This window comes from Scomber scombrus, chromosome 12 (genome assembly GCF_963691925.1).
Source record: "Scomber scombrus chromosome 12, fScoSco1.1, whole genome shotgun sequence".
Taxonomy (NCBI): domain Eukaryota; kingdom Metazoa; phylum Chordata; class Actinopteri; order Scombriformes; family Scombridae; genus Scomber; species Scomber scombrus.
The window spans coordinates 19,931,527-19,956,043 of record NC_084981.1 but is presented as its reverse complement, the minus strand read 5'-3'; the positions used below and the strand labels follow the sequence as shown (position 1 = coordinate 19,956,043).

At 40.4% G+C, this 24,517-nt stretch overlaps 1 protein-coding gene across 1 annotated transcript; it reads left to right on the top strand.

Annotated features, from left to right (window-relative positions):
• Nucleotides 1-4,180: 4,180 nt before the first annotated feature.
• On the top strand, nt 4,181-23,255 carry wapla (WAPL cohesin release factor a). The gene is made up of 20 exons (XM_062430586.1): nt 4,181-4,399; nt 5,066-5,479; nt 5,605-6,319; nt 7,401-7,708; nt 7,876-7,997; nt 9,111-9,206; nt 9,833-9,997; nt 10,691-10,827; nt 11,736-11,847; nt 13,717-13,947; nt 14,579-14,690; nt 14,868-14,965; nt 15,286-15,362; nt 17,260-17,435; nt 17,682-17,797; nt 17,896-18,126; nt 18,597-18,813; nt 19,556-19,644; nt 19,764-19,859; nt 21,193-23,255. The coding sequence occupies exons 2-20, from the start codon at nt 5,092-5,094 to the stop codon at nt 21,256-21,258; spliced, it is 3,552 nt and encodes a 1,183-aa protein (XP_062286570.1). The 5' UTR covers nt 4,181-4,399; nt 5,066-5,091; the 3' UTR covers nt 21,259-23,255.
• Nucleotides 23,256-24,517: the final 1,262 nt, after the last annotated feature.

The following is a 24,517-nucleotide window of genomic DNA, read 5'->3' as shown; positions in this document are numbered from 1 at the left end:
TACTTATCACCAATGGACCTAATATTGGAGGAGGGCTTCTAGTGACATGCCCTCCTCCTGTGGCTGAAGGCCAGTGTCACCACACATCCAGGAAAATTCTGGCTCTGCCTTGAAAGGAATGACTGTACAGACGCTCTAAAAGCAGCGCTGTACTTTGTTTTCCATGTGTGTTTTCACTTTAAGTCTTTAATGCTTTGATCAATGCTACTACTGTTTGGTCACAAACGTTGGCATATTGTTTTTATCTGCTTTCTCTCGTTTTGTGTCTTTTTTAATATTGACTTTTTCCTCAGTCAGGCCTTCTTCTAGACTCTCGCTGGACAAACCTGATTTGTATAATTATTTTTTAAAACTCCTTTTGAAAAGTACTGTAGAATTTTTTGTTTATTATGTGATGTATACTGAAACGAAAATAAAGGGTTTAACTTCTTTTTGTTTTGACATTTGCTGTTTTAGCTTTCCCATTTTCTTTCCATCTTTCTTTCACTCAGTTTCACACACACACACACACACACACACACACACACACACACGCACAGACGCACATTTTGAGATGGACTGCACCCAGGCTGACATTACAATATTTTCTTTGTATGTGTGCAGTATTTGTTTAACCATTGCGCATGCACACAGACAAACACACACTCACACATGCACACACACACACACACACACACACACACACACTCACAGAGGGGACATAAAACCAATCGGGATCTGGTTTAAATTAGATTTTATTGCCTTCATATGGGCTTGATAGTGGTCGGGTGTGATCGTTGGGCCAAGGGCTCTGCACGCTGACCTCAGAGACAGGACAGCGAGCCAAGGAGAGATCCCATCCCTGATGCAGAGGTCTCAGATGTTGGGCTTGCATGAATACACTTAGAGTTTTTTGTTTACTACACGCATTTTGGACAAAGAACTAGAAGGAGAACTAGAAAGAACTACCACACACTACAAAGAAGATATACAACAAACTCTCTTACCAAAAACGTAGTTATTAAATGTGACCTCTGCAATGTAAAAACTAACTGTTTTTCTTTATTGTAATCTTACATGAACCAAATTAAAGATCTGTTATGCTCCACTGTCAACAAGGAGATTAAATCGAAGTATGTGAAAGAACAGAAGACATATTTTGTCATTCAGTACTGCGGCTACTGGGGTTTCACGTTTGAATTGCAGACCATCTCTCAAATAAGCAGTAGATGTTTATCCATCTCCCCCTTTTTTCCATCCCGAGACTCCACATGGAAGCTGCATTACAGGAAAATGCTTTCCCATGATGCAAAGTAGCCCGCAGTCATGTATCATATTCACACGATATTTTTAAGATCTACTGGACATTAAAAAATATTTGTACTTGCTCTGGTGAAATATTACCACATACTAAGCACTCTGTTGATGGATATATACATCTCTGGTCAAAGACTAATTGTGCAATTTTTTGGGGGGAAAAAAACAAACAAAAACCGACAACAACAGCAAGAAAAAAATAGTGAGAAAGCAGCTTGATAGCAAGTGTTGCTGCCATCTCATGGTTCAGTATCAGTGTTGCAACCAATCTTTCATGTTAATTTTCCTGTCAGTAAAACGACCGTGTATCATTTTACCTTGACCATTTGTTAATTTTGACTATGTTGCCAAATGTCTTGGCAGATGTTACACCTGACAAATGTATTCCAAAACTGCAAAACATACAGAGAGATTACATCTTAGACTCTGCTGAAAAGTTTGCTTTTTAATGAAGTCATGACTCAGACTGCCAAGACCTAAAAAACCATCAGTCATCCAGGGCATGGCTGTATTACCTCACCACCTCTGAGCCTTGATGTGGAGTGACAGTCTCTCTGATGCCAGAAATCTGTATGTACAGCCTGCATTTTTCACACTCTTATCTTTGCCCAAATGTTGCATAATGATGGCCTTTGGTCATCTGTTTTATTGTGATCTAAGACAGGACTACTTCTCCAAAACTGAGAAACATGTTCATGGATTTAACACTTTATTCTCTGCATTAAAGAAATATAGACAGCAGCTGCAAGTGACTTGTTTCAACAGGGATCCTGAGACATAATTAACTGAGACAGTAGCTCCTTGGTGTGATACAGCGAAAAAATCTAACACAGAGATACTTGACAAAAATATTTCAAATGCCACCCATGGGAAATTAGCAGCCCTCTGTTTCTGACTGGACACCAGCCATTAATGCAAAAGCGTCCTGGCATCCCATCTTTATGAGGACTTCTGAGCTTTGAAGATGTGATGTCTGTCTGAGTAATGGCCATTTCAGTGTTGATACAGTTGGAAGCAATTTACCCTGCAGACCTGAGCTCTTTATAACACACTATTTATTCATTTGACACCATCTGCACTCCAGACTGAGAGCCAGTGTTGGTGATCTATGTGGTTTCTGTTTTCAGCATGCTGCAGGTGTTTGCTGCTCAGTTTAGTGAGCATGCAATAACCTAACTTAGCTGTATAAAATTCAGTTTTCATTGATAATATACTTTATTGAAGCCACAGGTAGTGTTATAAAAGTAATACATTTTCATTTCATTGAATTTTTGATAGGGCGATCAATGTACTAACACTACAGGGAACAGAATCTCTTACTGAAGTGACTTGAACATGAACTATCCAGTTCTGGGAAGCTGTGCTTTAAGTGCTGTGGCGGCTTGAGCTAAAGGCTTATGTCAGCATGCTAACATGTAGATGTTAAGCAGGTATAATGTTCACCACATTCCCCATCTTAGTTATGTGTATTAGCACACTAACTGTGGCTAATTAGAATTAAAAAAGGACAGCTGAGGCTGATGGGGATGTCATCAGTTCTGCAGGTGTTGGCTGGCTCATTAAGCTTTTAGTGCAGACATTAATATTTGTACCAGATTTCATGGCAATAGACCCGTAGTTGTTAAGACATTTCACTCCAAGTCTTAGACGTCAATCTGGTGGTGTGTCACTAAAAGAAAAGTCAGTAGATCACCACAGATTTCACTGGTAAAACAAAACTTTGACCTTTAGGTGGCAGTACAGGCAAAATCACTAATGTCAGTAGGAGTCATCCTCTGTAGATCATGAGTATAAGCAATTTTATCCATCCCATAGTTTTTGAAATGGCAATGCTAGCTGGTCTGCTGTAAACAAACAATGCCAAGTAGAATTTAACCATGCACATGCCAGTCGGAGATATCTGACACCAACCGTACACAAGGGACACAAATGAATGTTTGTTTGTGGAGCTTACAACATAAACAACAACAAAAAACTAACTTCAATGTCCAGAAAAAAAGTTTCATGTTCCCTGTGAACAGTTGAACTTTTTGGTGAACAAATAGACACACAATTCTCTGCTTCCTGATAATTTATAATAATCTGGTGTTGATGTGCCTAAAGATTAAGTATTTCGTTATTTGTGCAACCTATACTACAGTATAACCTCTAAATGCAGCCATATGCTTCGCAGCCCACAGTAGGCTACCTCCCATTCCCATTTAAAAAGACTGATGCTGTCCTTACTGTGTAAATCCTAGGAACATTGCACACATGTATATAATTTCAGGAACTTTTGCATATTGCACATTTAAATACTGCAATTGTGTCAATTTGAATTTCTCCCAAGGGGGATCAATAAAGATAAAGGCTACATCTTATCTTACCTTAACTATTACAATTTCCTCATAATAACAGGCTATTCTCATAAAATGACGTCTTTTTATGATAAAATTACTCCTTCATTCTCGTCATATTGCAATTTTTTTCTTGTAATTTTATGACTTCATTCTCGAAATCTCAGATTTTTCCCATTCATTGTGGCCCTAATACTTTGTCTTTTTTCGTTTTAAAAGGGGGCTAGACTTAATGAATTTTACATTTATGTGTGTAACGTTTAACAAAAAAACAAAAACAAAAAAATGAATTGGCAAAATATCCCCATTTTCCTTTTGATAATCAATAACAGCATTTCTCTTCTGCCCGTCTCCAGTTTTTAAATCATATGGTCCTCCACTGCCCCCTGTCATTTATTATGGTTTCAGTTTTTAACCAATCAGAGCCACGCTTACTGACTCAGCCTCATAGATCCTGGCTGCGGATTGGTCACTTCCCTTCGTGCAGCGCACTACGCGGGGCTCTTGCCAGGGAACGAGGAGGGAGGGGATATTTTAATGGCCGTCAATCGCACTACAACATGCAAAAAGTCCGGATTATCCACTATATTTAGATTTTACTAGCTACGTGTGCGTTTAGGCTGCTTTTCTTTGGTAACTGGCATTAACCTTGAGACATATTCCGGCAAGAAACGTGTTTCTGCAGCGATTTACGGACTTTACCCGCTTGATTTGTGCGCCAGTAGGAGATCAGGCCTTAGCCGGCTGGCTAAAAAACAAGTTGAAAGGTAACACTGAGTGCTGCGGTTCTCCTGCATTCACGACGATATTCATACTTTAATCTATGCTTCCGAATATGCATATGTTTAATTGCTTGATCATATTTTAAAAAAGCAAGATTCTCGACGTTTGATGAGGTCAAACGTGAAATGTAAACAGGGGACTAACCTATAACGTTAGCGTAGTTTAGCCGCGGCGGAGCTAATGGCTAACTTTATAGTAACTTTACAAGTAAGAGGCCTAGCGAGGGTTAACAGACTGTAAGTTAACTGTGCTGACAGAGTGTGACCATAGGCAAACCCTGGTCTCATTAAAGTTAATGTACATCGCTCCAGCCGCCCTTCGTGTCGCTCACAGATGACCGATCATGTTGTTTGAAGCTGCTCTTATTCAGCTAGCGAGTGAGCTAGCTATGCTAACTTTGTGTGCTATCAGTCCATAGTTGACACTTCACTTGGCGATAGTTCATGAATTGATTTATCCGACCTTAAGTTTGATTGCTTGAGAGCATATTTTATCTATGTTGTGTGTGTTAGTAAACGTTTCGATACTGCTGTAACTTATGAGTATGGTTATATTTAGCGTATTTTGCACAGACTTAGATTTTTACAGTAAACCTAAGTCTGTCTCTTTCAAGCATGACTGTGTTCAATCTTCTCTGCCTCTTTTCACAGGGAATATGTAACATAAAGACACCAACATGACATCCAGATTTGGGAAAACCTACAACCGCAAGGGAGGGGAGGCTAATTCGAAATTCGAAGAGGTCTTTTCCAATAAAAAGCCCACCTTGACCACCAAATGGGGGGAGACCACCTACAAGGCTCAGTTGGGAGCCAAAAGGCCTCTATTAAAACAAGAAGTTGCAGAGCTTCCCAAGAGGCCCAGGCTTGAGGACAGCGACAGTGAGGAGGACCCATTTGGGTTTGACAGTGACGATGAATCCAAAACTGTGACCTCTCACAGTGTGTCCCAGTTGAAAGTCAATGAAGGGGACGTTACAAAGACAGCTGTATTGCAGGGCAGTGGGACAGCCACCGTTAAGACTTCTGCACAGGCTACTGCAAGCTCAACAGCCAAAATCCCAAGTAAGTAATCAACACATACATCAGAATAATGTATCTGTGCCTTTAAGTGTGCCCCTGCCATTTCATTACATCTGTTTATTTAGCTCTTTTGTGTGACCATATGTAATTTTCTTCTCGGTTCACAGGCAAACAAATACCTGGACAGAATGATGTTAAAAATAGCAAGCCGAGGTTCAAAAGTACATCAGATAGCAACCAGAAACCTGGATACCTGGCCTCTTTGTCAAACACAACCCCCTCTGATGTTCATAAATCCTCGGGGACCGAGAGGTCCATATTCTCCTCTACTAATATAGAGACCTCCTTTAAACACTCCACTGATGTACCAGGTGGTAGCAGAGACTTCCTAACCTCCTCCTCTTATGACGAGTTCCCATCAGAAGAGATGAGAAGCACTGAGCTGGAGCCTCCCACAGAACCTCCACCAGCAAAAGTGGAAAACATTTCCCCATCCCCTTTTACCCTGAGGACCTCAAACACCAAGAAATACCAGCGGCCCAACCGGCTTAACAAAACGTCCTCTGAGCCTCATGAAAATGACAGCAGCAAGCCCCCTGCAACAGCGAGTGCCCAAGATAAACCCAACAGTGTCCTTTCTGCTAGTGCAAGTAATACTGCTGCCAACACTAAAACAGCAGCCAAGCCCGCAGGCAGGGGAGGTGGGAGGGTACGGGACTACACAGTTCTGCACCCTTCCTGTCTGTCGGTATGCAATGTCACCATCCAGGACTCAATAGAGCGGAGCATTGATGAACTGGTCACCCCGGCTGCACCTGCTGACCTTGGAGACACAGGCCAAATGAAGAAGAAGTCGGACGCTCCTCCACCTAAATCTACCAGGTAAGTTCTTTTTAATTCCACGTCTTAACAGCATGTGTTGTCCTTAAAATTCCTGTGGAAACATTTCTAGTCATTTTGGTTTCATAATTGTTGGAAAAATATCTTAAACATTTATCACAGTTTGTCAAAATCAGTATCAGTTGTATAAGCTTTCATAATTTAATTTGATGTGAGTCACTCAGGATTTTGCGTGTGTGAACTATTCAGTTTTTTAGTACTGAGCATTGACAATGAAATTACTGTTTTTGCATTGTACTTCACTGTGCAATTATCCATGCACACTTCTTAAGTGTAGCATTAAACAAAGCTTCTTTAACTACTCTTGATCCACCATAAGATCTGAATTGTATGAAATATGATTTACTCCGATGCTGAGGACTAAAATGCACATTCGTTTATAGATGTAGGTCTTAATATGGATGTCTAAATGGCAACAGATTGCCACTAAGTTTATGGTATCAAGTATGGCATTACTGCTTTTACAAAACAGAGTCAAACTAAAGTGCTGTTATATTAAAGGCATGTGCGTACTTTAAGGTTTTACCTGCTACTCAAATTTAAGTTGTTGCTTGATAATAGAAATCCAATAAAAGTTTATGATCTGTACACTGTTTTGCTCTTTCTTTGTCAGGTGGATATGTTGTAAACAGGACCAGGAATTGACTTACTTACAGCCTGAGGCTTTAATTTGACAGATGAATATTAAGTCCTATAAATGAAACATTTTACCTAAACAAAACTTAGAATAACAGAAGCTATCACATATGCATCTGTACATATAGATGTGTTTATTAATGAATTGACTTGAATGACAAAGTAGAAAAGAGTATATTTCAGACACTCTCTGGGTCTTCTGTTTGGAGACACTGCTTTCAGTATCTCTAATACATGGAGTGTCCCTTCTCAGTGGGTCCATAATGTGAAAAGCAATTGCTGAAACAGCAGCATTGTGTTTTGTATCCCTTAACTGCTGTTGGCTTTGGCTCCAGTTTCTGCATCTTTCTCCCAGTCTTAGTAATGTTGATTTTAAAAAACAATGTAAACAAACAGATAAACTAATCCTCTCACTGTATTGTCATAGATTCAGACCTACCCAGACCAAGACCAAGAAGACAAAGACAGAGACAAAGCTGGAGTTCTTTGGCTTTGAAGACAAAGAGGACCAGGAAGGCGAGGAGGGTTCAGAAGTTGGCATGGCAGGCAAGAGTAACTACAAGATCAAGTACTTCGGCTTCGATGATCTGAGTGAGAGTGACAGCGATGAGGAGAGCTCTCAGGCCAAAGAGAAGAAGGCCAAGAAGGCGGCCGCAGCTTTGGCTGCTCTAAGCTCCAGTGTGGACAGCCCCCACACCAGTGATTCCCAGGACAGCCAGGCCAGCAGCAACACAGGTGAGCTGGCTCTGAAGTTACTGAGATGGAAGCAGATTTGGTGACTGAGATCTGTGATAATAGTTTACTGCTTTGTAGAGGCCTGATGACCCACTGTGGCTAATGTCCAGGCACATTAACATTCTGATGCTTGTTTCTTGCCATCAACAATCTGGTTTCTCCAACAGATGCTTTTGACTTCTCTGATGACTGCAGTCCTGGGGTCACCGAGGGACAGAAAGGACGCTCAGGGAAGCCTGGTGATAAATCTGGCACTGGACTCAAAAAGATCTTCAGTGGACCCAAAAAGGTGCTATACTATGCTAGAAATTCACTCAGTTTTTCTCTGCCTGCACATTGTTTTATCCAGTTTCTTTTGTGATAATTGCCCATTAGTCAGCTTGTTCTGTAATTCCACAAACTAATACAGCGCAGACGAGAATCTCTTGACCTATTCAGATTGATGCCGGTTAACAGGCGTCTGCAATCAGTATGAGTGGGTCAAGGCGCGTTTTCTGACCAGGGTTGAACTCAAGTCTGACACTACTTGGCCTTGAACCAGCATCCTTTTTAATGTTATTGATGTTTAAATGACATTTACGTAACATAATACCCAGCTTGTCTAAAAATAGATAATGGGAGAGGTGAGCAACAGAGAAAAGGGGAGCAAGTAGTCTAGAAAGAAATCAATCTTTGGTTTTCATTTTGTGCTGTGTAGTTCTGTGATGTGTTCTGGAACTACAGTTGCAGTTTATGAATGGTGAAGCCTCGACTCTAACTTGTAACAGCAGTATCGGATGAATGGGTTAAATGTGTGTTCACTAGCATGTGCCCTAAGCACTCTTCCAGTATTAAAGAGGTTTGAACATTACCTCTTGTTAAGGTTCATATTATCAGAATCACTCAGCTTCAGTTTGTTGTGTTTTGTGTAATGTTCATTGTTTATCTGCATTATGTTTTTGCTTTGGGTTATTTGTGGCCTGTCTTCCTAATTCCGTGTCTTTACTGTTTCGACGTCATCAACACAACCCCGCACATTGCCTTCATATTATATAATTGAGTCGAACAATGTGTCATTTTCAGGAAATGTTTTGCACTGCTTGCGGACTCTCGTGCTCCCCAGCGAGGCTGCCATTGTCTCAGTCTATCATCGTGATTGCAGTATACGATATTTATGTGTTCAATCGTGCTAATAAACAACAATAGCTTAAGCTTTGTGTGAAACATTTACTGAGATTAACATGGGGGTCCAGTGTTTCTCATACAGCCTTTATAGCACCTGTGGCATTATTTTTGCTTCTTTGGGTTAATCAAGAGTTTACAGTTGTGTGTCAGTAAATGAATGTATGTGAATCACTGAATATGGTTTCATGGTCCACCTCTGTTTCGCTAACTTACTAATTCATTCTTTGCTGTGTTTTAGTCTCCCGCTAAAGCTGTGTACAACGCTCGTCACTGGAACCAACCTGAGCCTGAAGCGATGCCCGCGCCTCCCCATTCTCAATCTCAAACTTCTCAGGTAAGATATCAGCCTCCTAGTGGCTCGCAGCACTGTGTGTGTGGCTTTGTTTTGTTATTTAGAACACTAATCATGGGGCAGCTTGTCAGGAATGGGGGAATAAAATGGCCCACTGTGCATTTGTGATGTATTCAAATGTTTCATCTGAGATGTATGCATTCATTCATACACAAAGCAATATTACAATATTACAGGGTGTACTATGTAAAGCGAATGTTAATAATCTGTACCATTTGTTTAAGAATTCCCCATTGCCTAATGGCCGCAATCCAGGATATTGTTTATTGGTCTCTTAGTAGTCAACAGGTCTGTATTAATTGCTCTAATTAGTCTCTTTCTGTTCACTTGGAGTTGTTAGACAAGTGGACCAGCGTATACTAAATTCTGTGTGTAATTTCCCTCATGGAAATAAATGTTCTCTCAGAGACGAGCTAATCAGAGTCTGGCAACTGGGATTTAAAAGTTGTTAACTTTGCACTTCCTCATCTGACATCTGTTAACAACAGTTATTAAAGACTTGTGTGCTTAACAGACTATTCAGCTGTGGTAAATCTAGCGGACATGTCATTAAACAGATTTCGCTGCCGTGGTATGAGCTCCATTTTCTCCGCCTCTTTCTTCCTCAGGCCATTTTATCGAGCAGCAGCAGCAAGGACAGCAACTCCCATAAAGATGATGGCTTGTTCAAAGCCCCTCCACCCCCGCCCAAAGTCATTAAGTCAGAGACCCTCCCCACGCGACTTAACCAGGATATTGTCACGGCTCTCAAATGCAGGAAGGAGCACAAGGAGGTGAGTTTAGAGCACACTGAGATGTTGTGTTTTCAGACGTGTTTTCCCAGAAGTCCCTACGTCTGGGAAACAGGAAAGTACGAGCTATTTATGTTCAATTCTCTCTGTATTTATTTGCCTGCTGTTTTTTAATACATCTTTTTCATATTCAACCAAAACTGCTTCTACCCATTGATCTAAGTTGTACAATAAGGAGTTAGCATTCATTTTGAAGCACGTCTAGCTTACCATTGTTTATTTGAACCCCAGTACGATTTGGCGGTAGCAGTGCAGACTGTTGCTGTTAATTTAAACTCCCCATATAGCTGGTGTCATTTACAGATGGACCCTTTGGCCTCAGATCAGGCTTTCAGCCACAGATCCCCTGAGGTTAAATGGCTTCAGCTAAGCTTACACAACACAAACTCAGGTCCTCCTTCCTGAGTGTACACACAGCATGACTGTTGATACCGGTAAACGTATGAGTCAAATGATGATCAGGCCTTACCTCCACATGCTGAGCTATTATTGATGAGCGGTATTAGCACAGTCAGCTATTGCTTCTAATTGAACCTACTATAGGGGGACTGAACAATGAGAGCATTTCTCCCACTGTGTCTTTGTGTATCTATGTGTTTGTGAGTTGAAAGTGTCTCTGGACAGATGCACTGCTTCCCAATTACCTGTAATTAACCCCATTCGCCCTTCCATCAGCTGTACACGGTGGTGCAACATGTGAAGCACTTCAATGACGTGGTGGAGTTCGGAGAGAATCAAGAGTTCACAGATGACTTTGAGTACCTGGAGACTGGGCTGAAGAGCAGCCAACCACTCAACACAAGATGCCTTAGGTAAGTGGAATAAAACACTTACTGCTGCCTTCGTTGCGATGTTCTGCAGAGGAGCAATTAGATGCACTAAGTCTGCTCTGACATAGATTTTTTTTTTCTGGTGGCACATTGATGGTACTGATTTGTATGAGTGCCAAGTACCTGACTAAATTGATTTGAATGGCACCAGCACCTGTCACTTAACATTTGTTCATGTCACCTGGCATTAGGCTATTTATAAAGCAATTAGAGGAACAGCTGCTTTGGTTGATCAAAGCTTTTAAAACTGCAACAATCCACAACAGAACAATAATAATTATGCTATCAGAAAGCAGCATGAGGTACTTAAACAAAATTAATGTTTTTGAAGAGACTGCAGTGAATGTAACGCTGATGGTGACATTCTATTTTCTTTTTTTTTTGGTGTCCTGTTAATTCAAAGCTCGCTTGTTTTGATTGCAACAAAACTGATAAACCCTCTACCTACACCATGTTCCTATATTTTTCCTTCCTCTCTGCTCTGTTTATCCTTCTCACTTTTCTTTCTATCATCTTTGGTCGTAATAGGCTTGAGATAAAGTGTGTTTTTTCTGTAGTCCGATAATGCATGCAGCCATTCTGCTATGAAAATGGAATCCACTCAGGGAAGACAACGATGGCTTCAGTATTTCATCAGACAAAAGCTGTGGGAAATCCAGCCTCCTTTAGGATGTTTTTCTTTAGACAATCAGAGAAAAAAAAGGGTGAAAAGATTAGAAATACAAAACAGAACATGTTGCAGATAGGATTCACAAATGATGATGCAGATTTGGAAGTAGTCTGAGCCACAGTCTGTTTCATTTATCTTGGTTTTTAGCACAACTGATAAATATTTGACCCAACATTTGTGTAATCTTTCCTTTCTCTGCTTCCCTCTCTCACTGCTCCAGTGTAATCAGCCTGGCCACGAGGTGTGCCATGCCCGGCTTCAGGATGCACCTGCGGGCCAGAGGGAAAGTGGCACAAGTCTTCAAAATGATCAGTGATGCTCCTCAACACCCGGTCAGTAAAACTCTGTCCTGTCATCTGCTTTTCCAAACTCCACAGGATTGATTAATCAAACACAAATGAGTATATTTTAGAAACTAATCCCCAATATGTTAAAATATATCTACACGTTTTTAATGTAGTGTTTTCTGTTAGTTTTACATCAGTCATTGTTTTTTTCTTTATAGAAACTCAAACACTAAATTTAATTTGGAGAGTGATGTTTGCTTCAATGTTTTGCACCTCTGCAATATTTGCTGAGGAAGATGTTTAAATTCTAACTGCCTACAATTATTTAAAATGTTTTATTTATTAGGGCCCGAGCGGCGACTGCAAGTCGCCTGGCGAAAGCCCTATTGAAATTGTAATGTTTATTAATATTATTATTATTATTATTATTATTCCGACATTTCGTGCCCCAATTTCGCCCCTTTCCCAAATGCGAAAATGCTTATACTTTTGCACGGACGTCCGGCCTCATCCGAAATTCGATATTTTTGGGTGGTCGCACATGGTCGACGCAGAATGGCGGAATAGCGCCCCCTACAAAGTCCAAAAATGCCCATAGGGAATTTTGCTAACTTTGTCCTATGCTCACAAAATTCGGTACACATATGTATTATACCCACATGCAAAAATGCCTCTTGACCTCATGACCTCAACCCAACAGGAAGTCGGTCATTTTGGTTTTGATTTTTCCCGCCTAAAATTAACTCCTCCCACAGCGTTCGCCCGATCAAGTTCAAATTAGGTACGCAACATCTCCAGACCTAGTTGAGCTTAAGTTTTGCTCTGCGCATCCGTAGGTCAAAGGGCGTGTCTGCCAGGGCTCAACTAACTTTGGCGTGCTCGCCATGTACATACGAGTGGCTCTCACGCCCACATACTTCATCCAATCAGCTTCAAACTTGCTGGACATGATGATGGCTCCGCCCTGAACGTCCCGATATATTAACTTCCCACGTAACTCATAGCGCCCCCCGGTGGTAACAGGAAGTTAACTAAGATTCATTAAAATTACATACTTTGCTCCATCAACTTCATTCAGAACCAATTGGTGAAGCTACATTATGAAGACTGTGAAGCTACGAGTAATGGCGTCCGTGTGGCGACGCGGCGACCATCAATTCCTCGCCATGAAAATACGTTTGGCTTTTTGATGGCTTTATTGAACTCGTATCATCATGAAAATTGGTACACAGGTCCAGGGTGCCGACCTCAACGTCTCCATTCGCTCATAGGCGATCTCACTCGTGTCGCCCCCTAGTGGAAACAGGAAGTGCCATATTTTACATCATCATTGTGCGATTTCCACAAAACTTCACATGTGTAATCACTGTCCCACCCTGAACGCAACCGCTTGTGTTTTGTTACACTCTACTGCCCCCTGGTGGATGAACCATCAACCTCTCATAACTCCTTCATGCTTTGTCCAATTCACTCCAAACTTCACATGACTGATGAGTGGCCGCCCTGAACACACCAGACCACACCAGACCATATGTGTAACTACCTGTGACTGCCCCCTACTGGATGAACGAAACATTGTATTTTTGGCCTCCTTCCAGGTTTTTTCTCACTTTCTACTTCACGCCACAGCCCCGCCATGCCTCAGGCCCCGCGGTGGCATGGGTGAGCGAGGGCCCGCCATCGCCGCTTGCGGCTTTAATTTTAATTATATTCAAGTCAAAGCCTTGAAGTCTTAAGTATAGTTTTATTCATCATTTAAGTTCAGCCATTCCTGGTGTGTAGTATTTCAAACTTTCTTTGGTTGCACATTCACATACAGTTTGTTTTTCTATTAATATAAACTTAATTAAACTAATTTAAACTTAAATAAATAGGTTGTATTAATCATGGACACATTTCTGTTGTTCCTGTCAGAATCTTGCTCTGTGCACGGCCGCCCTCATGTACATTCTGAGCCGGGATCGTCTTAACATGGATCTGGACAGGGCCTGTCTGGAACTAATGATAAAGTTGCTAGAGATGGACCAGGACTACTCGGGCCACCAGGATCAGCTCACGGCTAAGGAAGTGGAAAAGGTCAAGGAGAAGATCAGGAAGATGTGTGAGACTGTGCACAACAAGCACCTCGACCTGGAAAACATCACGGTGGGTCGTCCTTTAAATAATAAAATACAAAACAAAAAAAAAAACCTCTGAGTTCATACTTATTTGTGGTCTAATATTTTTAGTAAAAGCTTAACCTGTCAAATTGCAAAATATCAATCTAATCTGGCTTTACTGCTCCACACTCCTTTTAACTCAGGTTTGTAGAAAAGCTGTTGTTATCTTTAAAATGGTTGCCTGTAGATATACTTCTTGAGATTAGGAAAATCACGGTTGTTAATTAATGTGAAGTTGACATTGAGAACTATTCCCATGAAGATTATTCTGTCGAACTGGACTCATCTTTTCAGATATAGATAGGCTCAATAAGGCATTAGTTTCTTTGTATGCCCTTGTTATGTTAAAGTGATGCTTATATCCATATCTGGGGCTTTATAATCCGTATCAGCCGTCTGAAATTGATATAAGAGTCAAATTATATTTGGAGAGTAGATAATTATTATCTACGACAGTCAACTTGTGCTGCAGGGTTCCAGCGCAGTACTATCAAATAATTATCAAAATGTGCTCATGTCCTCATTAAACTGTCAGATTTCCCAAAGGGGGAAACAAAATTTGAAAGATACTGTTTCGATATCGCAGAATTTTAAAAATGTTTGTTTATGTTTTGTAGACGGGCCACCTCGCAATGGAGACATTGCTCTCTCTAACCTCCAAGAGAGCCGGGGATTGGTTCAAAGAAGAACTGCGGCTCCTTGGCGGTTTGGACCATATTGTAGACAAAGGTAGGTGTATGGGAGGGTGTTGTGCTTGTGCTTATGTAAAAGGGTGGGTGGTTTGTTTTCTGTACTTGTGTGTATGTGCAAAAATTGCTTTCTAAGGCCGAGTGTCACAGCTGTTGACTTTCATGTAGCTGCCAGGATGCGTAACAGTAGTGCATTTTTTGTGTTGCGTTGCCACAGTCAAAGAGTGTGTGCAGAACCTGAGCCAAGAGGATGACAAGGAGAACCTTGTGGCATCTTTATGGGGTGCTGAGAGATGTCTAAGAGTGCTTGAAAGTGTAAGTACTTCTCTTGTCAAGTTGTTTTTTCTCTCTTATCAAATTCATGCACGAGTGATCCTCAAAGACAAGAGTAATTGAGTTCCGAGAACTGTTGGATGGAGTTGGATGCCGACTTTTATTGTTACTGTATGAAAGGCTTTTTTTTTTTTAAACATTGAATGTCACTGATCAATGATCCCTCTTAAAATCTCATTGATCAAAAGTCTGAACCAAACATAAGTGTCTCCCTCGTTTTCTGTTTCTTGACTCCTGTTGGAGCCTTTCAATGTACTTTCCCCTTTTATTGATTTTACTTCTCTTTTATCTTCTGCCAACAGGTGACAGTGCAGAACCCAGAAAACCAGGGTTACTTGATTGCCTACAAAGACTCACAACTCATAGTCTCCTCTGCTAGGTGAGTACCAGATACAGCTTGAAGTTATTATTGACTGCACACGGACACATTTAGGCTGACTGCTGTATGTAGGGATGCAGCCATTTCACTACTAACCGCATTTTAAAACATCATGGTTTGTAACCATAAAAGCTCGGCTACACTGAGTGGGACATTGGCACGATATTTTTTCACAACAATGGTTACAGTGAGGAAAATGTACACTCACCAAAACGACATGCAATCCCCTTACATCCAGCTGCTTCCTCTCATCTGTTATGAGTAACACTAGGTATGGTAGGTAAATACGCCGGGTGTAAAAGACAAACTTAACATCCAGCACTATACCATTAGATCTAATTAATTACATTTCAGTGATGAACACCTTTATAGGAGACAGTATCAATTTCTTTCTTTCATTTTTACTCTCACTGCCAAAGAAATGGACAGGATATTTTCTCAGGTCACACGTAAAATTAGATTAATTATTAACACAGACTATTAAAACTGAATTAAAAATAAGCCATGGATCAGAGTTGATGATAATAACACTTCAGTTTATTACCTACATCAGTAATATTTTCCCTTTGGGGATCCATAAAATTCATCTCAATCTATAATGAGCAACTGTTAAAAACAAAAGCCAACAAAGAAATGCTCTGGGAAAAACTTACAATAAAACCTCTAATTAAAATTGCTCATGTGATTTTTATTTATTTATTATTTTCAATCCATCTGCAGTGTTTAGGGATGAGTATCAAGAATTAGTAGTGAATTGATACCATTTCCTGACTGGTCAGTAAATACTGGTAAGCTCCCACATACACGGTGCTGGCTATCAATATTTATGTAATGTTAATTCATTCTAACATAGCGACATTTTCAAATTCCTAACTGTCCCCTAACGATGATGAAGCTGCCGGCGTCAGGCAATTATGTTTCATGCAAAGTGTGTAGGGGGCGTACCACCAGTAACCTCATGAAACAAAGCTTATAAATTTACAAGTTTCTATAAATCTGAAGTAGTGCAGCATGTTTGACTGCTTTAGCAAAGTTAGCTGTGCCTACATCCTCAGTGCAACCCCCCGGCTCCGATGCTGATGGGATTTGCCAAATTTAAAATAAAACTTTTTTAAAAAAATAAGCCCGTAGTTATTAATTCAGGACACAGTTTGCATCCGTTTTAAGAACTTCTAATTTATATTCCCTGCAACCTTCATTTCTCATTATATGTACAGGAAACTATCTAACTTATTACTTAAAATAATAATACGAAAGTTAATGAAATAACTGTTGAATCTTTTCACATCTTTTCATGTCTTGTCTGCACCACAATATGGAGAGTAGTAACAATAAGCATATTGATAAGCATCTGTATCAATAAGCAGTATCAGTATTGATATCAGTATGGATAAAATCCCAATGATACCCATCCTGAGTAGTGTTATGAACTAAGTTTATGCATAATAATTGTGAAACAGTAATTCTTTCCCCTCTGACTATAATTATACTATCAAACTCGTATCGTTGCATCCCTAGTTACAACAGTTCAGCAGTGTTTTCACTTGGCATAATCTTATACTTTTTGTCCTAATTATAATGTTTAATAATGTCTTCAGGGGTATTAGTGTTTTTTTATTACATGTCTGTTACTTAAAACAGGGAATAATAAATGTAGCACTCATTAAGTAATACAAAATAACAAAGCTAGCTAGCTCTTAGTTTACTATAATTGTCAGCATAGGAGCTGGTAAAAATGTGCAAGTGTCTGTCACCACTAATAAAGTTTAGTTTGATATTTCATTTATGTATGGACATACCGCAGCAGTGAGAGCCGTGCTGTACAGTCAATCTTTTTCATTTCGTTGACTTTGCTCTTTTCTTTCTCTCATAAATATGTATTTCTGATTTTCTCCAGAGCTTTGCGGTACTGTGAAGATATGATCCAGAGGTACAGCAGGGCGCTGAACAACAGCTCCCTGTCATCGTCGGGTGCAGCGTTGCCCCACTGTAGCTTCAGTAATGTGGGCAAGGCGGTGGAGGACTGCATGAGGGCCATCATAGGAGTGCTGCTCAATCTTACTCACGACAACGGTATTATCATTAGCAATCTCTGAGTACTTTGCACTTACTTTTTTGCCTTTTCTCTGTTTGTTATATATTCTTTTTTTTAAGCTCGGCTGACAGAATAAATGAAATAAGGTTCTGGTACACATTTCGGGGCATAGTGATAATAATGCTGCTCATATAACTTACAGATTTCATGGTTTAATGCATTTCTGAGGTGTTTAGCAGGGAGTTATGCGCAAAGGTTAATAATGGTGTCATTTTTGTCTGCAGAGTGGGGAAGCACAAAGACAGGTGAGCAGGACCAACTAATAGTAACAGCTCTGAATTGCGTCCTCCGGGTCCCGCGCTACATCCCCCAAGAGCAGCGCTTTGACGTGCGAGTACTGGTGAGGCACCCTTTAACAAAACACCAAATACTTGTTAAAAAGACCAACTGGCGCCCATCCCCGTTTTTCTTATTTGTGTATTCTGTTCTGTATACCAGGGTTTGGGTCTACTAATTAATCTTGTGGAGTACAGCTCCAGAAACCGCCACTGTCTGGTGGACATGGAGTACAGTGTCGACAACACCTGTCTGGAAGACAGCCTGCTGCAACCTGCTGACCCAACGCAATCAGACACGGCAGCACAGTCAGCATCGCCAAGCACAGCAGAGACTCAGGGAGATGGGGCCAATAAAGCCAAGACCTTCGGTGCTTTGGCTGCCCTGGTCAAGGTAGGAGTTGTGCCAGGACTCATTAATGAATATTTTAGCAGACATTGTAGGGTTTTTTCTCTTGGAAAGTTTTTCATGATTTGTTTTGAAGTAGGAATGTGAACAGAAACTGTTATGAGCAATGATGAGGGAAAATCATTGTTTTGTATGAACAGATAAACCACCCTTCTGTCACATAGTTTAAATATCTGTCTGGCAAAACTGATGAATATGAATGACGCTATATTACAGTCATCATTTCAAATTTCCCTGTAGCTGTATCCTTCAGTCCTTTTTAAATCTGAAGTTGTGTGTGCAAACAGTTTGAGCTCCAAGTAAGCAGGTGAAAATCGATGCACATTTGTGGATTTGAATTTCTAGTTGGAAATGCCATTTTGTTAATGTTTTGCTGTACTAAACTTCACTCTCTTGGCTCTAGTTAAAGTTGTGTTTTGGTGTTCAAGTCTCTTTATTTTTTTTCTACATCCTAGTTCTTCCTGGAGAGAGAGCGCGCCGCCATCCTGGCCGAGGCGAAGACTGACGACCTCATCAGCGAGGCGCCCAAGCCGGCACTGGACCAAAGCGGCGAGTGGCAGGAGACGTCAGGAGAGATCCAGTGGGTGGCAGCCGAAAACAACGACAGCCAAACCGAGAACAACCAGAGCGAGAAGAAAGAGGAGGAGGATGAAGAATTGGACCTAAATAAAGGTATGCGTTGGTGCGTTTGATGTTGTGTTTGTGTGCATGTAAGAGGAGCTGTTTTTAGCTTTGGCTGAATGTGTCTGATGAAGACTCAGGCAGCGACTTTTTATTTTTGTGCGTCTTAATTTATTAGGGTGGGAGTAAGAAAAATTTGTCGTTTAATGGCTTGACAGAAAATTAATCTGCAACTGTTTTGATAATTAGTTAATTGCTCGTCATTTTTCAGGCAAAATTGACCTGATGTTACCTAATTCCTGCTTCTCAACTTGAAATTTTTCACCATTTTCTGATCTTCTTATAATCCAAATGATAAATCAAAAAAGGGAGGGGGTATAATTGCTCGAGCATAGAACTAGTAAGTGTCATTACCTTCCACAAAAAGAATAAATCATGTTGCAATGAAAAACAGCTCATGTATTATAATTTCATGTACTCATATTCACCTATTCAAACCTGCAAACCTGTTTTCTTTTTTGCTCTAATGTGGCCACCACTTAGTGCAGTAAAACAATCTAAGAGTTATTGGCACTATTAGCAATGTTTTAGTCGCAGGACAGCCTGCTCGGGAGCTGAGCAATGAATTACAGCTACAGAAAAAGCTGCTCTCATAAGGGTTTTCTTTCCCAAGTAAAATTTGTATCTATTCAGCAGTTCCTACCATGAGAGTTTGAAATCGTCTCCTCTAAAAGAAGCAGCATATGTATCTATAATTGCCAATCTTTTTCTTCCTCCCTTGTGTTCACTGCAGCTCTGCAGCATGCAGGCAAGCATATGGAGGACAGCATTGTTGCCTCCTACACCGCTCTGCTGCTGGGTTGCCTCTGCCAGGGCAGCCAGGTGAGAATATAAGACACACAGTCAGACACTTACTGTACATGATACAGATTTTTTTTTTTTTTCTCCTGCTCTAAGATGTTTAAGTCATGTTTCACTTCACCTCTCTCTGCTCGTCTCAGATAAATGTGACTACTGTGAGGGATAACCTACCTAAAGGGGATTTCTCCATCATGACAGAAATGCTGAAGAAATTCTTGAGTTTCATGAACCTCACTGTGAGTATGACTGGAAAGACAAACCTGCTGTGCATGATGATACTGACACTGTGTTAATTATGTAAAAGAAAAAGGACATACAGAAACATGCTGTATAATTTTCTTGTGATGAAATATTGTCACAGCTCAGCACAGAGACTTCGACAAAAAAGGAGTCAGACAGTTAGTCAATAGTACAAAAGTAAATTTATTTAAAACAAAGTACTGAAAATAAACGGAACAACAAATTGGTCGGGTTAGTCTGTGAAATCAGTCATGTAGGGAGTAAATGAGTGAGTGTTTCACCGTTTAACACCCACACACCACGCTAAGTTAAAGAACTAAAAAGCAACACAGGAGTGTGTGGGGGGAGAGGACAGAGAGAGAGAGAGAGAGAGTCTGAACTGGCAGCTTCTTTAGCTTAATACATGGGTACACTGGGTCCAGGTGTGTCCCTTCCTGCTGATCGGTGTGCTTGCTAATCAGGAACCTGCTCCAGCAGACAGAGAACACAGCATTAGTGCAAAGCAGAGAGGCTATAACAATATGAAGAGTAGTGGCAGGAGGTATTTGTAAACACCTAATAATGTTGATGCTATTCCAAGCTAAGGGCAAATTGTATTAAAGTTACACAAAAGGCGTCTGATTGAATCCATTAAGCAAAAGCACGTTTTTTTAGCAGTGTTGTTGCACAAATCAAATAATCGCTTTTGGACATGTTCCCTTTTTTTTTTTAAATTTCAAATATAATTGCAACCTTTGCAGTCTTTTTCTTAAACGGCCTTTCCCCTCCTCCACCTCCATTCAGCTCCTTTTTTAAGGAAATGCTGGAATTTAAATGAAAAGAGAAGCTTTCATTTCTCTTTATTTCATTGACTAAAAGATTGATAATATGTGAAACTGCTTTCTTGATTGCTGCTCAACTGAATAGCTTCTGAGCAGCTCTATAATCAATTGCACTGCCTCTAGGTGCACTTCACTTCCATATAGTACCTTGGCAGTAATGTGCCATTATACATACAAAATGTGATCGATAAATTGTCATCTATTAACCATGATTCTTGTGTATCTCAGCAGCGTAATTCAAGCAGTAATATAAATGTAAAAATGATTTCATGCATGAATATTAAACTGAACAGTCACAGATGTACATTTTGCAGCAGCTTTGACTCATCCCGTCACAACCGAAGACTGTAACCATCTGTTTCCTAAATCGCCTTTTCAAGTGAACAGAAGCTCAAACACTCTCAAAAAAATATCCCCTCACTTCCTCAGTGTCTCAAGACCTCACAAGTACAGTAGTAAATGTTTGTACACTCACACACTCTTGTTTTTGTTTTGTCTCCTGGCGCAGTGTGCAATGGGCACCACAGGACAGAAGTCCATCTCGCGGGTCATCGACTACTTGGAGCACTGTTAACAGAAAGCTAGACCGCAAACTCTCACTCTGACTGCACATTAAAGGGATCCAAGGCTATTCTTGTGCCCCCCCCCCTCACCCAACAGGAGCCACAAGGGGTTATTGGAGTCTCAGCAGCATTCCCTTGACTTCACCTGATGATCACCATGTGCTGTGATCGCTCTTGATTTTTTTTCACCAATAGAGGCACACACACAAATATATAAAAAGTTTCACTCCCTCTCTGGAGCACAGCCTGAACCAAAGCCCTGCTAGCTGACAAACACGCATATTCCTTCAGTTCCACTCGACTAGCGTCAGATTCAGAGTCAGATTAACTGGGAAGGTTCAAGTTTCATCCTCAGGTAACTTGGAACAGGCAGAAGCGAGGCTTAAATCCTTAAGTTTCGAAACACTTTTGTGGAATGTCAAATGTGAAGAAGGACTCAACTGCGGACCTCTTCGTGAAACGTGAAGAGGTTTAACAGCAGCCGGCCGCTGAAGGTGGAGTCTCACGTCCACTGTCGGGTCTCGATTCCTGGTCGCTTAGCTGGAGTGTGAACCTCCGAGTCAAATTTCATGGATCATTACATTTTAATCTCTGCTCGTCCACCTCAAAGCCAAGGGTGAAAATCATCAATTAGCATGAAAAAAAACCAATCACTTTCGTGGATGTCAGATTGATGTCTCTATACGTAAACTTGTGTGGAATGATTTTTGAATGCATACATCCATTTACCTACGCGTTTTGCAGTTGGCTTGAATGTTAAGGGAAAGAGAGTATTTTTAAGGTTTGATTTCTATGTTCTCATCGTGCCCATTAATTTTGTAAACCGTGCAAGTTAGCAAGTCGCGTAGGCGTTCTCTCTGATATGTTTTTAAGATTTTTCTTCTTTCCCTTTGAGGGTTTTTTTTTTTCCTCCCAAATGATGAATTTCAAAGAAACCAGGACTGAACGACACACCAACTTTAATAGGATGTCCTTTATTTGACTGATAATGGCATTTGGAAATGATAGGCGGTTATGAAATTTAGATTTCCTCCTTCCCCATTATCAATCTGGACATATTTTAGTATGTAAGGCTTATTTAAATTTTAATTAATTCAACAATATGTAATTACATTATGCATCAAACTCACAGGTATAACAGATGTGATGAATTACTTTAAAAATTGATTGCTGTGCTTCCTTTTTGAATTTTTAATCAAATTAATTTTTTTTAATGTATTTAATTTAATGCTTCCTCCTCCTTTGTAAATGCTAAGTCATTACCTAGTGAGATGATCATGTTTTGTTAAAATATACCCCGTGTGACGCAGCTCAGTGGCTGGACATAGTACATGTATGTGATAGATTTTGCTGAATTATGGTTTTGGCTTAAACCCGCACAACATTTATTTTAAATGGTTGCATTTATTAAATAGGAAATGTAAGTTTTAAGCTCATGTTAATCAACGTTGGTGTTTTCCTGATGGTTTAATGTCTTTGTATGTCCAGCCACCTCGTAGCGTCATATTTTTACTCATTGTATCATGATGTGTCTGTATTAGACAACATGCATTAAGCTCCCATTTATTTATTCTTTTGTGGTGTCATTTTACCCGTAACGAAGCACCTGAACCTTCGAAACCTTTGACGTCTTGTACTGCTCAGATGTACGATCACTGATTGAATGACAGCCATACCTGTATAAGCAGATTAGTTTTATCTGGTTTGTAGGGCTGCGGTGAACATAACTGCAACTGTGTTTACTGTTAATTACTTTGCAAATTCTGGTTTGAATGAAATTTTAGAATGTAAATACTCCTGTACATACTGGTTAATGGACATTTAAAAATGCTTAGACTACTTTTTTCCCTGAAGCTGATATTTTTATTTTATACAATATTTCTGAGTTGTCATTTGGAAAAACAAAAATCGCAGGAAGAGAAAAAAAATTGTTTGTACCCGTTTCAATGACATTATCTTTGGTTACATGTAAATAGTTGTATCTCAAAAATGGAAAAAAAAGTTGCTACTTTCAGTACATGCCCTACGTGTTTTTTCTTCCTTGAGTTGTTTGGACAATAGGAACGCTGCCTTTCATTTCCACACTTATAAGTTGAACATTTCTTATGCATTCGTAGCCAAGGGAGGTGAACACTTTACTTAACAGAGGCAATGTTTCATTTCCTTTTGGTATTCATGCATGTAGCACGCACTGAATGCTTGACTTGGTATTTTAGCTTGTTTCAGTGCCTGTAACCTTTTACATTTATAAGTGAAAGTTTGTGTGTGCAGGCCAGTTGTTTTTAAACTTTTCCCCCTAAACTGATCCAAATTAGGAGACAGATCTTTTTAGATGTTAAATTACAGGGAAGTATATAATACTCATGACCAAAAAAGTCAAAATAATACTATCCTGTCATTCTGTCACTTATGGATGCTGGGGACCCCACTTTGAGAACCATTGCTGTAGGCTACGCACCCTGTTTTCTTTCTCATCCCTGACAAACTGGCTGGGATAGAGTTTGAGTCCAAAACATGGATTGTATACTTAACAGCACTCAGCAGTGACAGTTTGTGGACACAGCCCCTCAGCTTGACTGACTGCTGCATAATGGAAACAAAAGATTCTTGTTGCAGTTGCTAGCCAAGAGTCAAACTTACAAATAGCTGTGGGAGCCTGGGGAACGATGGGAAATACCATCTGACAACCCTGATTCCATGCAGGCGACAGCTGTGTCAACCGTGATACAACAAGGCTGGCGACAAATGCACGCTTCAAGTCTGAAACGTCAGGGATTGATAGGGCAGCGTAGGTTTAGTAAACAGAGAACAAATAGCATGTAATTATGTCTTTATGTCTTCTCACAAGACATGCAAATATATGATTAAACTCGAGGTGGTAGTGCAGATTTAAATTCCAATGAGTATAGGAACCCTGCATATAGATGACTAGCACTTCCACCTTTCATCCGCCTCCATACATTATACATGACAGGTCTTCAGTTGTTGGATGTCAAAGGCAGAGAGCACATTCGCCCTGTGATGATCAGTGGCAAGGAAGTGGTGAGCGTAAACACGAGGAAAAAATGTTAACGCGTTTGATGGGATGTCCTCCACTGAGTGGGAATGTGAGGGAAGAATGAGGGAGGAACGATGCAGAGCACAGGGGATTAACGTTTCCCACCTGTCAATCAAAAGCCTCAGTGAAGCTGCACAGCTTAAGGGGGAGAAGTAACTACAACTGAATTTTGCAGCTTCCCAGCATTCATCCTTTCATCTCCTTGTCTGTGG